Source organism: Melanaphis sacchari, unplaced genomic scaffold (genome assembly GCF_002803265.2).
Source record: "Melanaphis sacchari strain LSU unplaced genomic scaffold, SCAv2.0 Contig48_pilon_pilon, whole genome shotgun sequence".
NCBI classification, from domain to species: domain Eukaryota; kingdom Metazoa; phylum Arthropoda; class Insecta; order Hemiptera; family Aphididae; genus Melanaphis; species Melanaphis sacchari.
The window spans coordinates 1,876,999-1,892,181 of NW_020271327.1; the positions used below are offsets into that span (position 1 = coordinate 1,876,999).

At 28.7% G+C, this 15,183-nt stretch overlaps 1 protein-coding gene across 1 annotated transcript; it reads right to left on the reverse strand.

Moving 5' to 3' along the window:
- Positions 1 to 2,424: 2,424 nt before the first annotated feature.
- Positions 2,425 to 13,907, reverse strand: LOC112598477 (facilitated trehalose transporter Tret1-2 homolog). The gene is made up of 2 exons (XM_025344950.1): positions 13,540 to 13,907; positions 2,425 to 4,160 (listed from the first exon to the last, which is right to left on the reverse strand). Exons 1-2 carry the CDS (start codon positions 13,601 to 13,603, stop codon positions 2,668 to 2,670), a joined length of 1,557 nt encoding a protein of 518 aa, XP_025200735.1. The 5' UTR covers positions 13,604 to 13,907; the 3' UTR covers positions 2,425 to 2,667.
- Positions 13,908 to 15,183: the final 1,276 nt, after the last annotated feature.

A 15,183-nucleotide genomic window follows, 5' to 3' on the forward strand; every position in this document is an offset into this window, starting at 1 on the left:
TTTTATATATTATATGTAATACTTTTTGGAAAAAGTATTTACAGTATTTACTTAAAAAAAAAAAATTAGTTAAATATTTGAAAAAGAACGCAAATATATATTTTAGAGTAAAATATATATAAACATGAAATTATATTTATACGAGTTTATTATATTATGTATTTTATTTATTTTTCATATTAAACCCAGTATCGTTTAATAAATATAGTTTATTTGGTATAGGGATGAAATTACGTTTACTGTTCTGCAGCTAATGATAACTTTTAAATATTTAGTCCATTTTTAAATTCATTTAAATAATTATTTATAAAACAATATTAATTATTAAAGTTAATGAACTAAGAACTATGTTTTATTAAAATTATTAAGTGGTGCTGTGCTTTAAAATTTAAGTAGGGTGTATATAACTACATAATTGAATTCATACTATATAGTCAAATACTCGCATAATACATAAATTATTTGAATGCATACATATTATATGTATATACAATATATCATGTTTATAATATGATAAAATAAACTATATAGTATTATTAATTACTAATTTTCATTTACTGAGTAATTATTTTGTTAAATAAAAACAAAAATATTAATTACAACAACTGTTATATCGAGAATTATTATTAAAGGTATTTTAAGTTTTTTACTAACAAATACAATATATTTAATTATTATTTTCGTTTTTTACGAGTCTAATAATTCAGTCTAGTTTATTCCAATATGGTATAACGCTATAATATTTATATTAAACATACATTGTTAAGGTAAACAAATATTATCATATATAGTTAAGACATGTTAGTTCATTGTTTGAATATAGATACAACGTATATATTTTAATCAATGGTTAGGTTAAATACACGGATGTATCTTTGCATAGGAACGAAATTGTGTCTAGACCTTTTATTAAACATTTAAACAACCATTAGCTCGCTAAGTCATTTGTATTTATTATTTTCACCTTGATCAATTATTCTAGTCTAGAGACAATTTTTGGTCTTAGGAAAAGGGTAACGTTTAATTTGTCATATTTTGTTACAGTGGTATCATAAACAATTTAATTGAATCTACGGAATAAGAATGTCGTATGATAAATATACTATACAATAATACAATAAGGGGTATAAATAATGTACTGTAAAAAGCCGGACATAATTCCGGTTACGTATGATCGTGGGTGGATCACAGCTGGCGACTACTTTGTAGTAGGCAAGTTATACTGGAGCAAATGTGATTCAATTACTGCAGTGTTATTAAATTTATAAGAATTACCTACTAGGTAAATTTACTAAGTGCCATACATTTAAATAATATTTTATCATTATTAGTTTGCACAATCTTATAGTATGACAAAATCGTTAAAATTTGTATATAGGTATTCGTATGTTATTAGGTTTTGAAATTGATAGAAAAATGGTTTAAAACATTTTGGCTTATTTAAAAGGTTTCAATATTTAATGTTTTTTTAGTGTGTTTTTATTTATGTTTTTAAATTTAAATAACTCTGAAATTAGCAATAAAATATATATTTTATAAAGAAAATATTAATGAACAATCGGCTTGAATAATATTTGTTTGACACATTATAATATAGTATCCAGGGGTTTTTTAAATGAGTATAATATTCTGAAGTTTTATTATGGTATACTTAGAACTGATGGCCAATGATCAATAAAAAATAAAATGTATTACTATATTACTCATTAAGTTTAGTATTACTAGCGGTACTAGCGTGATGGAATAAATTAAAATAATATTATTAACATTTAAAATTACAATTATACAAATTAAAAAAAAAAACTGTTAATGCTATAGATATAAAATTTTAAAGTATTTTTATGGGCTTAGATATCACAGTAAGGTTAAACAAACTTTCTTTACCACATAAATTTAATTTAATTGTTTATTGCAATCAAATTTATTCACCTGTTTATAGTATATTAAAACAATTACATAGTTAATTTGTATAGAATGCTGTAAAATTTAGGTTTGATTTATAAATTATTAAATAACCTCATAACAACTCACGAGTTTTAAATTTATATTTACTTTTAATGAGATTTAGTATAATATAAAAAATATTTATAAATGTAAATTGGTTTATAATACACGTTAAGTCTAAGTATAAAACTGTGATTAGACAAAGAAGTGATTGTCACCTTATCGTATTTGTTGTCTATACATCTAAATTCTGTGTTTATTATATCGTTATAACAATTAATATTATTTTAAAACTTAAAACTAAGATATATGTATATAAATATATTTAAAATTACAATCATACTTAAATTATTCATAATACTTGTTATATTTGTTACAATATATTAATGGAAATTGTTAATTTACCACAAACACACACACATATAAATATTATAAAACCTACGGTCATCGTAAAAATTATTCAAATAAATATATAAAAAACAAACTTTGTGGCGTAAAAATACAAAAAAATAAAAAAAAAGGTAGTTTTTTCTACTCGATTTTTTTTTACATTTTCTCTCTCCCTCTTCTCTCCTCACGTAAATCAGTTATATTCACAGATATTAGACACTACATAATAATTATAATAATAATAATGATAATAATATAGTAGTGGCCTTTACTCGTGTATACGTGCCGCAGCAGTGTACACGCACAGGAACGTTTAAACCCATGTGTCTGTTATTATTCGACGTTGTCGCGTGCGCGTTGGGGTGTCGTGAAGCAATTCTGGTCCCTGCCCATGCAGACTCTCATTTCGGTGGCCTCTACCACGACCACGCTGTTATCTACGCCAACGTCCGCCTGGTCCCCGGTGGCCTCCTTGTCCATCGCCGCCGCCTTGTCCTTGTGCTTCCTGTCCGGGAACCACACCAGCAGCTCACGGCGGATCTCGTCGTACGACTTGTCCTTGGTCTCAGGCACGAACAAGTAGGTGTAGGGCACGACAGCCAGGCACACGGCGCCGAACATCCAGAAGTAGCCGGACGTGTGCAACGTGTTCGACATGGACGGGTACGCCTTGATGATGGCGAAGCCCAGCACGTTATTGAAGAACATCAGCATGGACATGCATATATTGCGCACGTTGGCCGGGAATACCTCGGTGTAGATGATGTACGGCACCATGCCCAGGCCCAGCGAGAACGCGATCACGTGCACCGACAGGCTGAACACGGGCAGTATGCCGGTGTTGATGGACGGGTCCACTTTGTTGATGTAGAAACACGTCCCGATAGTGATCAGTGCCAGGGCGGTGACCCCGTACGTGACCATGAGGAAGAACTTCCGACCGGCCCTGTGCACTATAAACGTCGCAACCGCGGACCCAATGACTTGCACCACGCCCACCAGTATGGTACACGAGTGTGGGGACATCTTGCTACCGCTGCTCTTGAATATCTCCACCGTGTACATGAGTATGATGTTTATGCCGCTGAACTGCGTGCCCGCTTGGAATACCAGGCCGATGAGCAGCGCCTTAACCGTGCCGCGTTTCTTGTAATCGGACAGCTTGGCCTTGTCCGTCTGGTCACTGTGCCGCATCATCGAGTCCATCTCCTCGCTCACCTCTTTGTCGTTGTCCTTGCCCCGGAACCACATGAGCGACCGCCTCGCCTCGTCCATCCGCTTCTTTTGAATGAGGAATATCGGCGACTCGGGCACGTAGAACCACACCACCATGAATAGCAAGCTGATGGCAAGACAGGCTACGTTCAAATAGGTGTAGTTGACCAGCACGCCGAACACGTAGACGTACAGCACGCCGATGTTGTACATGAGTATAAACAGCGAACCTAGCCCGGCTTTCATGGCTTCGTCGCTCACTTCACCAACGTACATTGGGCAGTTTATCGCCGCCCCACTGGCTCCCAGGCCACCCAGGAACCGGGACACCATCAGCGCCGTCTCCGTTTTGACCACCAACAGGATGATCCAGCTGATCAGGTACGGTAACATGGTCAGGAAACCTGTGGTCTTCCGGCCGAAGTTGTCCGCTAACATTCCCCAGAAGAACGTGCCCAGTATAGCACTGAGCATACCCCAGCTGCAAGCCCAAGAAATCGAGTTGTCCGTTATCACATGGTCGAGCGGAGTCTGCTTTGGATCTTTAAGCATAGGCGCAACCGTCGATGACCATCCCGTGTAGACTCCAAACGAAAACGTGACGAGATTCACTGGAACAATAATATAACAATAATCACATAATTTATCGCTATTAACATCGTTGATTATTGTTTCCTGTAGTTAATCACATCGTAATAGGTATGACCATCAATTTACAACCGGATCAAGTGCGTCATGACATTAAAATAATATCATGTTAATATTCTTATGGCTTAAATTAAATATTACATTTACCTATGTATAGCACGTTGATGTATGGTTGATAGTTGTATTGAACTTGAATTTTCAAAAAGTTCAATATAGGTACACCGCAGTGACTTATAAGCGTTCAAGCATTATTACTTCCTCCCCCCCCCCTCTATGTAATTTTCCTGTAATTATGCATTGATTCTAATTTTGATTTTTAGAGATTTTTGAGTATTTAAATTTTTTTGTTACTTAAGAAGTATCATGTGGTGATACAAGTATTTTTTTTTCAAGTGAGAAGTATCAGTAGGTAGGTATTCTTTACTTAAAATTGTTAAGCTAACGATTTTTTTGAAAATCTCGATGTCTATAAAATCACGTTTTAAATGAGTAGTTTTTCAGTTATTAAGCTTTATAAATTAATTTAGTCTATGGAAATAAGTAATAAATAAAAGGTTTATTCATTATTATCTTCAATTATTAAGGATTATTCTTTGTTACGCTTAAAATATAATGTTTAATAGCTCTGATACTGTTTGTTAAAATTTCAATTTATACACATCAAAGATTCTATAAAAATCATCTACTCAATAATTAACAGTAAAGAGGGCTGTTATATACTTTTTTAAAGTTATGACGACATTTTAAATAAGTTATGACATTACAATAGGTTTAGAGTGCTTTAATAATAGTTACCGATTTACAATACTGCCTTATACTATAACGATATTATACTGAAGTATTTCGAATTAAAATTTTGTTAATGAAAAATGTGATGGGTGAAGAGGTTATCTGTTGACACTATTTCAAAGATTTAGTAGGATTTTAATTAAATATGTATACATGTATATAGGTAGGTATGATTATTATTTTGCAGGTAAAATATATGGACATTTCTTCTTGATAACTGAATATTATAAAATATTATACCTTAGGTTTTTTATTTTAAACTGATTGAAAAATATGTGATGATAATGAATTCCATAACATCTTATCAAAATACTAATTCTATTTCAATTGCAGTGTACGAATAGCAATGCTAAGCATTTAATAATTTCCACGTTTTTGGGATTGCGTTTTTAACGAACAAACGTGAATACTAGTTGTCATACAGGGTAATTTTTCTACCAACAAAATAGGCATTAATACTGAGTATATCTGAAAATAATTGTTATATTTAATTCAGTTTTTACTCCCTTATTTTTAAAACAGTTAAGATTTTTGATTTTCAAGTGGTAGTCTACATTGCGTATTATAATTTGTCCATTTTTCGTAACTACGTCATAAGCTGTAATTTAATACTAAGTTATTGGTTAATTATTGTTCATTAATCATAATTATTTAAAGTTTGAAGAAATAAATGTAGTAGATAAGAATAATCTATAAAGTACTAAAATTAAAAATAGATTTTTAAAATGTATATCACTGCTTTCTTCCTTCACTTTATATTTAAATTGTTACGATTAATGTATACTTTATCTTTAGTTCAATATTATATATATATACACACATATATATGTATGTATATATAATTTATTTATTCATTAACACTTCGTTAAAATTGTTATTGAATAAAAAATAAAAATTGTATATAGTTTAAACTCATAACAGATATCTAAGACATTTAGGACTGCTTTTAATTTTAAAACAAATTTATAAATATTTCATAATATCGTGCAAGGTTGGGTGGATTTCATTTGGGCGAATAGCACAAAATAACATATCGTTTGGGCAATTTTATAAATTTAGGTGAATATAAGTTTTCCTTCTCATTTTTAAAGACTTAAACTCTCAATTAACTCTAACTGGTTTGGTTAAAAATGTAATATATTGTCATATAATTTATTATATTATGTTTATTATCTTAACTACATTTTTTTTTATTAGTATTGAATGAGATATCTATTTATTTAATATAATCTATTATTATTAATTTTTCAGTTTGATATTCTTTCCACGATTTTAATGTTTATTTATAAATTGGTTTTGACACTTTAAAATAGTTATCGGCAATCAGTCGAAACCGAAACGATATAATAATTATGTTTAGTTGTAGTAAATATATGAAAATTATTGTATAGTTAGGTATATTACTTCCCTATTATTCAATAATTTATAAATTCACTTAAACGATCGGTTAATTTTTTGCCAAAATGAATGAGGCTAATTATTAACCAAATGTGCGTTTTAATTAGATACCTAGTAATTTTATTATTAATTTATAAGTTTTGGATTAAAAAAAATAAACCTAAATAACAGTTATTAAAAAAAGAAATTTAATTTTAAAATAACTGGAAGTTGTGATAAAAAGTACTTAGAAATTATTATGAAATTACTACAATAAAAGGTAATAATAATAGTTTCATTTGAATATTGAATGGTAGTAAGTAGGTAAATAATTCATTTATTTTGAATTTGTATTGAAATGAAAAAAATAAGTAAACTTTTTTTTGTTTTCGATTGTCAAATTCGTTTTTGGTTAAAATCGCTTCTACTAAATTGTCTGTAATCGAATACCATAAGTGTTATCTTGTAGATTTAATATTAATACTAAATTAAAAATAATACCAATATCAAGAACTGTGTAAAATATAAGTTATATTTAGGTACACACAATGAGGTATGTTGTTGGTGGTTTTTTTTCTTTTTTTAACACATTAACTGACTAATAATAACAATTACTTATGTGTTTTTTTTTTGAAATATTTAGTTATGTCAAACACTGTGTAATATATCATGTAATTTATTTCACTTATCATAAAACAGCTGCTGAAAAACTATTTAATTGTATAATCTTTTAGTAGGTGGGCATAGTGTAGCAGGTAGGTAGGCTGTAGTCGCTTAGAGTATTAATGTGGTCGTTTAACGTAGACAAAAAAAAAAAAAAAACAACGTGTCATATTAAATGTAATTGATTGTATCTAGTTAAAATTTTAAACGGTATGAATAAACTGAATACCGTTTTGCGCAGGCAGCTGTAGTGATTAGAATATGCGTTTCGAGTTCTTAAAACAGTAGAAACAAAAAATTTTTTAATCAGTAATTGATTTGATGACATGGTCATTTTTTTATTTTGTACTATATGTTGTAATGTAACTTGAATTATTACTTTAGTAAAAGTTGCGTAATAATCACCTCTCTATGCAAAGTTAACATAGGAAAACTGGTAAAAATGACGCTCGATTTAATATAGTTTAATTATAAGATTATTATACTTAGATTTATATATAGGTATAATAATCGTTTGGATCTAAGCGGCAGTATTGTCACAAACAGTTTCTAGTGTTTCTACCCGTCTAGACGAAAAAAAAAGGTATGATAATTGTATAGTTTGTTATTTATTATATTTTGTATAGTATTGTACAATGTACACATAAATGTGCTCATGGATATTGGTATTTTTGTTTTATATATCAAATGCGCCAATAAAGCTTTTTCTACGTACGATCAGACAGCCCGGGCCCGGATAACGCAGTGTGACAATTTATTTTTTTATGATTTTGAGTTCACTTGGCCGTACAAAAAATATCTAGTAGAATGCTTAATGCACAGAGTAACCATGTATTATAACAAAAACATATCTATTGAAACGTTAAGTTACAACCATCCGGCTATGTAAAGATATTATTTACCTACCTATTGTAATATTATAATGAACAGGATTTTTTTTTACAACAATATTTACGTTTTTTATACTTTCCATAATATATATATAGTGTCTCTCTGTGCTCGTCTCCTTATATAATATTTTTTCTAATTAAAAGCATCTTTTTGCAACTAAATTTTGTATATACTTTAGCTAGATACTTTGATGTGTATTATAAAATATAAACAAAGTGGTGTAAACTTTAATATTAAAGATAAAAAGGATTTTAGATAAAATAAAAAATTACTTAAAAGTCAAAAATATAATATTAGATACGGCTATTTCATTCTAGTTTTTACAAAATTGAGTCAGAAAAAAAAGTTATACGCGCACTATTACACGTGGTAAATAGTTTTAAGGATGAGGTATAAAATTAATAGCATACGGTATTATTTCAATCGGGCTTGCGGTGAGCGTGGTATCAACGGTTATGGTTGTGCAGAATAATCAAATTTAATATCGTGTTTAGTTTCCTTCCGTTCTTGACGGGCTATAAAACCTACATCGTTTACCACCACATATAAAAGTATAAACATATATAAATATCCATACTAGAGTAATATAATAATATAATAATATATTATAGCTTGCAGTGGTGGTGGGATCTAGGACATTTCAAATTACAAGACGAAGTTTCCAAGTATCCATCTCTAATTTTAATTCCTCAGTGAATTATTTTTTGTTGTACTTCAGAATTTGTTATTTGCATAATATATTATACAATATGTAATATATCACATGACAAAACAGGCTGATAATAGGTATCATTACATTTTTTTGATGCTCACACTCCTATGTTTAAATATTTCTTCACTTAGCTTATACTGTATGTAGTTGTCCACTTATTGTTGGTTGCCATTATTATTATTATTATTTACTCAAATAAACACATGTTTTTACGGTATAGAAACCGTAAATTTCGGTAAAATAATTGATATGAAAATTTCTAAATATAGGTTACCAAAAATGTCAATGTATCAAAAATACCATCAGCTTTATATTATTATTGTATAAGGAAAAAACAACCAAGCAATAGTGGAAAACTACACGAATAAATCAGTTATGGAAGAGGTATATATACAGTGTTCATTATATTGCATCATCTGTAATGATACTGTTGTATGTTATGACTATATGCGGTCCGCGACTTTTCTTGAATTATAGAGCTTGTATACACATTACACATACAAGACTTTGATCAAGACGTCAACGGACTTGTGGATAAACTTCTTGTCTTCTATTTTCTATTACACATGCATAAACACTTACGTTTAACAGATATGGGTTACAGGTACGCAGGAGACTTAAGTTTCTCTATTACAGAGTTTACCCTATGTTCCTATTATTAGACTTAAAAAAATCTCAAATACCTATTAAATTGTCGATTTGTTGGTCATTTGTTTATTTTTCCATTCAGTTTTGAATAAATCAGACTTGTAGAAAAGAGATCACGTGATTGCTAGGACTGAACGTTCATCTTAAAAACGAATATTAATAATATTGATGTGGGTATGTACATTTATGTATTTTAGTTTTTAAGAGTGGCAAACAATTTACGTATAGATTACAGAAAATGACGTGAACGATGGGAATTTTTTTCGGGTAGAAAATATTGAAATAACCGGTACGTTAGAAAAATAGTAATTTTTGATGATTTTCTTCATTCGTTAAAAATCAGACGGGAGTCTTATGATTTCGGAAACCCGAGATTATCATCGATTATTAAAGTTCATTTATCATAAACCCTATGTACACAACAATAAAATCATATATATATATATATATATATATATGTATATATATACTCATGTATATTACGATGCGTAATGTATAATATATAATAATATCCATGGTAAATGAGACGAGTCGGTAAAATATGGTTTATACTTTATCATGCCCATATACATAGCACGGATTGAATGATGTTCAATAGACTTCCAATCGTTACTATTTATAGTTTATTATCGTATACTTCTGTTGAGCGTAATAATATATTATAATTGACTACTCTAGCTCGAAATACGTATCCACGTTGCACAATCACTATATATAATATATATATATATTTATTATCATACATAGGTATATAGTATATAATATACACATTACACAGCATATAAGCATCATCATTAACATTATCGTGTCATACAGTCTATCTATGTTAATTTTATTACCTATTTTTTTTTTTTTAATTTTATTTATTTAATTGGGTTACCGTTCAACGAGATTTCATGTTTGGCGCTATAAGCGGACAAAAAATAATAATGAATTACATGTATGATACTAAAAATTAAATATTATGTGCTTGCCGATCACGTGCAACTGCAGGCGTTATTAGTTAATAATGAACGAACGGTAATAATGTGAATAAAAATGTACGTATACATATATTATATGCATACAAACAGTTCTATTATTATAGTCATATATTGAAACGATACAGAGTACTATTATAATAACAATTATGCATAGTAATTGGTGTCGTACACGATTTAATCCAACGTCCGCGATTAACGTCAGAATGTGTAGGTATATAAAATATGTGCAAATAATATTATATAGTCTATATCTATATGTCACAAACACATACACCGAACAATTATTAATACACCGTAGCAAATACGATGTTTTCATGATCGCACGTATGTTATGTTACCCCGGCGTTGAACGGCGGTTACGGGGAGGGTGTTGTCGGTGGGCGGAGGTTGTGTCGTCGTGGTATATTGGGGGTGGGGAGGAGGTGATGTAGACCGGACTAGAAACGCGTGCGAGGTGCATATTATACTATGCGATTCATTTTGAAATTTACGGTGTTATACTGACACGCGCGACACGTGTTGTTTAGTCGCTGGGCACAGAGTGCGTTTTTACGCGTAGGTATCTAAACGTATTTTATGCATGCACATATGCGCGTGTAACTGCGATACAATAATTTCTATTTTCCTGTCCTCGGGCCTCCGTGTAATTTATATACGATGTCGGTCGTACAATATGGTTTTTTTTTTATAAATTTAAACATTATCTCAAACGTAAATCGACCGTGGTACATACCTTCTTATACACACATATACGTATATAAAAACGATTGTAAGGCGTAATTTATACCACATGAGTGTAATGTACACCACCTTTAATATCATAACGTTTTCCATTCCGCTTTATGTGCCTATACATAGTATATATGTTTTATCGGAGCGACGCTTTTCGACGAGCGTTTTTTACGACCTAACTCTAGAATTCGATCTCGGTCGACGGACCCTTGCCGGTCGACTTGAAGAAACATCCCGTATTCGAATGAGCTGTTGAAAATTCGACAGTGGTATACAGCAGTTTTGGCGCAGCTATATAATTGTAATTTATTGTCGATTCCGACGAGTTTATATTGTATTATTATGCATAATAATAATAATGATAATAATAATAATTCGTGCAACCGATTTTAGCGAACATAATTATAGTAGATACCTCGTTTCGTTTTAATATTATTATAATAGCAGTCTGATTATTTCAGTATACTCATTAGGCCGGATAACGAAATTCCTCTACTCGATATTTATTCACGTATAGTCCACAGATATTGGCCATCGTTATTAAAAAAAAATAAATATAGCTGCGCTCGAGATTCTGAACAGTGTTAATCGTTTTTAATTCGTCACTCTAAACGCTACCGTATTATAGTTGACATATAGAAATGTATTATGTACGACGCATTTGTACCTATTGTATCAACCAATAATGTGTGTGTGTGTGTGTGTTTCAGTGTTTGATATATACACATGAATTATTGTATAATAAATGTATAATTAATGTTTAATGTTGATTTAAACAAAACGATGACCCGGTACAAATTATATCCATGTACATCCGTTCTATGCCGACACGTTAATATATAGTGACCGATGCGTAGTTGCGTACATTAAACTGCGTAATCGTACACCGAAAGTAGTCTCGAAAAATAAAAATACGTAGGAGGTAGGTGATCTCGATAATCGAGAAGACATTACGGCTGAGATAATAACAATAATATAAACAATAGGTTTTTGATAACTGACAGGCAATTTAAAAAAACTAACAGTTTTATAAATTATAATGACTAGAGCAAACTTTCATGCGTTCGCATATTTTTTGTGGTTTACTTTTTCGTATGCAGAGTAAGTACACAATACATTTCACAATAATTGTGACCAAAATTTTAAAGTTTTTAGTGCATATTTTTGCATATTTTGGATTTAAAGAACATACTTTTTTGATTATAAGAGCATATTTTTAGTTTGTAGTGCATATTTTGAAAGTTTTTTGAAAATCATGTACTTCAGTCAATATTTTTCATGAATAAGAACTCAAATTATTAAATTTAACTGTTTATATATTCTCATAAAGACGAATGAGACTCATTTTATCATAATTGCGAATCTGTAGATTAGATTACAATAAAGTGATATCAAATTTAGTTAAAACTTATATAGAAAGATAATATAAAATTATTAAAATTAAATATTTAAAGAAAAAATATAATTTTTAGAGCTATACATTTTAGTGTATTTATTTTTTTTTTTTTGAGGGCATATTTAACTGTATATTTAAAATTTTTTGATGCATAAGTGCAAATTTTTAAATGCATATTTGATAATTTTTTTAGTGCATGAAAGTCCTTGCTCTAATTATGATATATTACCATCTGTGTTCAGTTCTTAATCCTTACACAGGTTAACCGCTAACGAAATTATCGAATCACTTTAACAATCCACTTAAAAGGTTTTCCACCAAAATGAAAAAAAAACACGCACATGTGCTCACATTTCGGTAGTTCTATTGTTCCGTTTAAAATCAATTAAATCTATTAAAGGCATTTAGTAACTTAAAAAATCCAGTTGTTTTTAATAAAATATACTAAACTTACTATGTATAAATGATGAATATAGTGCAATAGCGTTAATAAATCATCATATATCGTTATAGATCATAAATAACATCATATAAATTATGATAAGAATCAATTATTTTAATATGAACCCAATGAACTACAGATAAGATAATGTACTCATACTATGTATATGATCTGTAAACTTCAATATAATGGATAATGTATGTCCAGTTTTGAAATCGAATTAAACAAAAAAAATTTATTAAACGTATACCTAAAAAATATTTAAAATTTAAACAATCAAAAAATATTCAGTATTTTTTAGTTTTATATTAAAATATTATTTTAGAAAACATAAATACAAAGGTATATTTAAAATTGTTTTTTATTTCTAAAGTTAAATAGTAAAATAGTTATTTTAATTAAATACTTCCGATGAATATACTCTAAAACATTTTTAAGTTTTCGAAATGATTTTAAAACAATTTTTTATATTTTTTGTGTATGTGTGTCTATATATTATTTTAAATTATTTAAAAAAAAAAAAAATTGTACAGAATAAGTTTTTAAAATGCACTAAAATGTATTAATTGCGTAATATTTTTTAATATATTTCAAATTAAATTTAATTAAATTTACAAAAATGTTTATATCTAATACGTTATAATAAAAAATAATAAGAATAACATAAGTGTGCACAATTAATGTTTACTTAAATAGTATACAAACTAACCTGAAATTGCTGCGAATAATTGTCTACAGTTGGCCTTAAATTTGCTTCCTATAAAATTGTGCATTTTAAAACGTTTAGTTACTTTAGTTAGTTTATTTTTTAGGTGTTTTTTGATTAAAAATGTGTTTAAAGGATATCGATTAACAACTGTTTCAATAAAAATTTAAAAAAAAAAATTACTAAAAAAATTAAAAAAGTATTGAAAAACCCGATGCGCGTTTGCGGACGTAAACGAAACGTTTAAAGTTGTAAACTTAGGTAATGCACCTTATATATAATGTGGTTGCGCGTTTTTTTTTTCGTTACGAGACTGCTTGCAGCACTCTCAGCAGCAGCAGACTAAAACTAAATACCAGTACCTTACTCGTTATGGTGTGAGACGCCAAAAAACAGTGAACTCGGTCATTTAATCGCATTATGTTATACGTATTCAATAATAACATTGATAATACATACATCGTTTAACAACATCTTCGTTGATGATGACTATAGCGTGCGCCCTAATTGGTTGTCGGAGTGGGTTTTTTTTTTAATATTTCTCTCCCACTTATGACCAAATAAAAAAAAAAAAACTTTAAGCGGGTTAATTTAGTGCAAATTATACCTGTTGTTAGGTATATTTAAATAAATCTTATTAATTTACTAATGTTCATAATCTTTTTTACAGAGTTACTAAAAAATTTTAAACAATAATAAATACATACATTATATATTATTTACCCTGTTAAATAAATTATTTACACTAAACCGGTTTGACGAGTAAAATTTACAGACAAAAACTATTAAAATTAATTAATTTTTGAAAACGTTGACAATTGTGTTTAAACATACATTGTTATTTCTTATCATGCCATTATGTCGGAAAGTAATTTTATTATTAGATTTATATTTCAAAAATATAAATTTTTTTGATTCTATCTACGTTTTGAATAAATGAAATAATAACCACGACCTTCCACATCTTAACTATTGTGAAGGTTAAGATCATTAAGGATTTATAATATTATAAAGTTCATTCAGATAAATCGTATTCATTATTTTCAATTATAGCACGGAAAACTGAAAAAAAAATTAATTTTAAACTATCGATTTAAACTAGACGAGTATTTAAAAGCTATATAAATAAATATTTTAAATTATTCTACACAAAATATATGTAAGCAATTTTGATTTTATTTAGTGGTTATTATTTATAGTGAAAAGTAATCATTATTTAATCATGGTTTAATAATATATTATTATTTATTAAATGATTAAAATATGTATTAAATTGTACATATTTATTTTTTAATAATTATTGGAAAACACTACTTAAAACTTGTATACAATATTGTACATACTATTATGTTGGTTTAATACCTAATACTCGGTAATTATTAAATTAAAAAAAAACGACTAATCAAAATGTTGAGATTCTGTTTTTTATTTAAATCTTGATATAGATTATTAACTAAGCAGCTTTTAAGAAAACATATTAAATACGTCAAATGATTTGATATTTATAACTGTTATTATTGATAACACTCGATTTTTAGAATTTCAATAAGAGTTGAACTGTGACATTATTTCAAGATAACTATTTATATGTAGTACATTTGTATGCAATAAAAATCATAAAATGCTGTTTTTGGCTTATAATCTTTT

Coding starts and splice junctions, on each gene's coding strand:
- LOC112598477 (XM_025344950.1), bottom strand. CDS start 13,603: ATGCACAATTTTATAGGAAGCAAATTTAAGGCCAACTGTAGACAATTA. Junction 4,161..13,539: donor ATTATTCGCAGCAATTTCAG/GTTAGTTTGTAT, acceptor TTATTGTTCCAG/TGAATCTCGTCACGTTTTCG.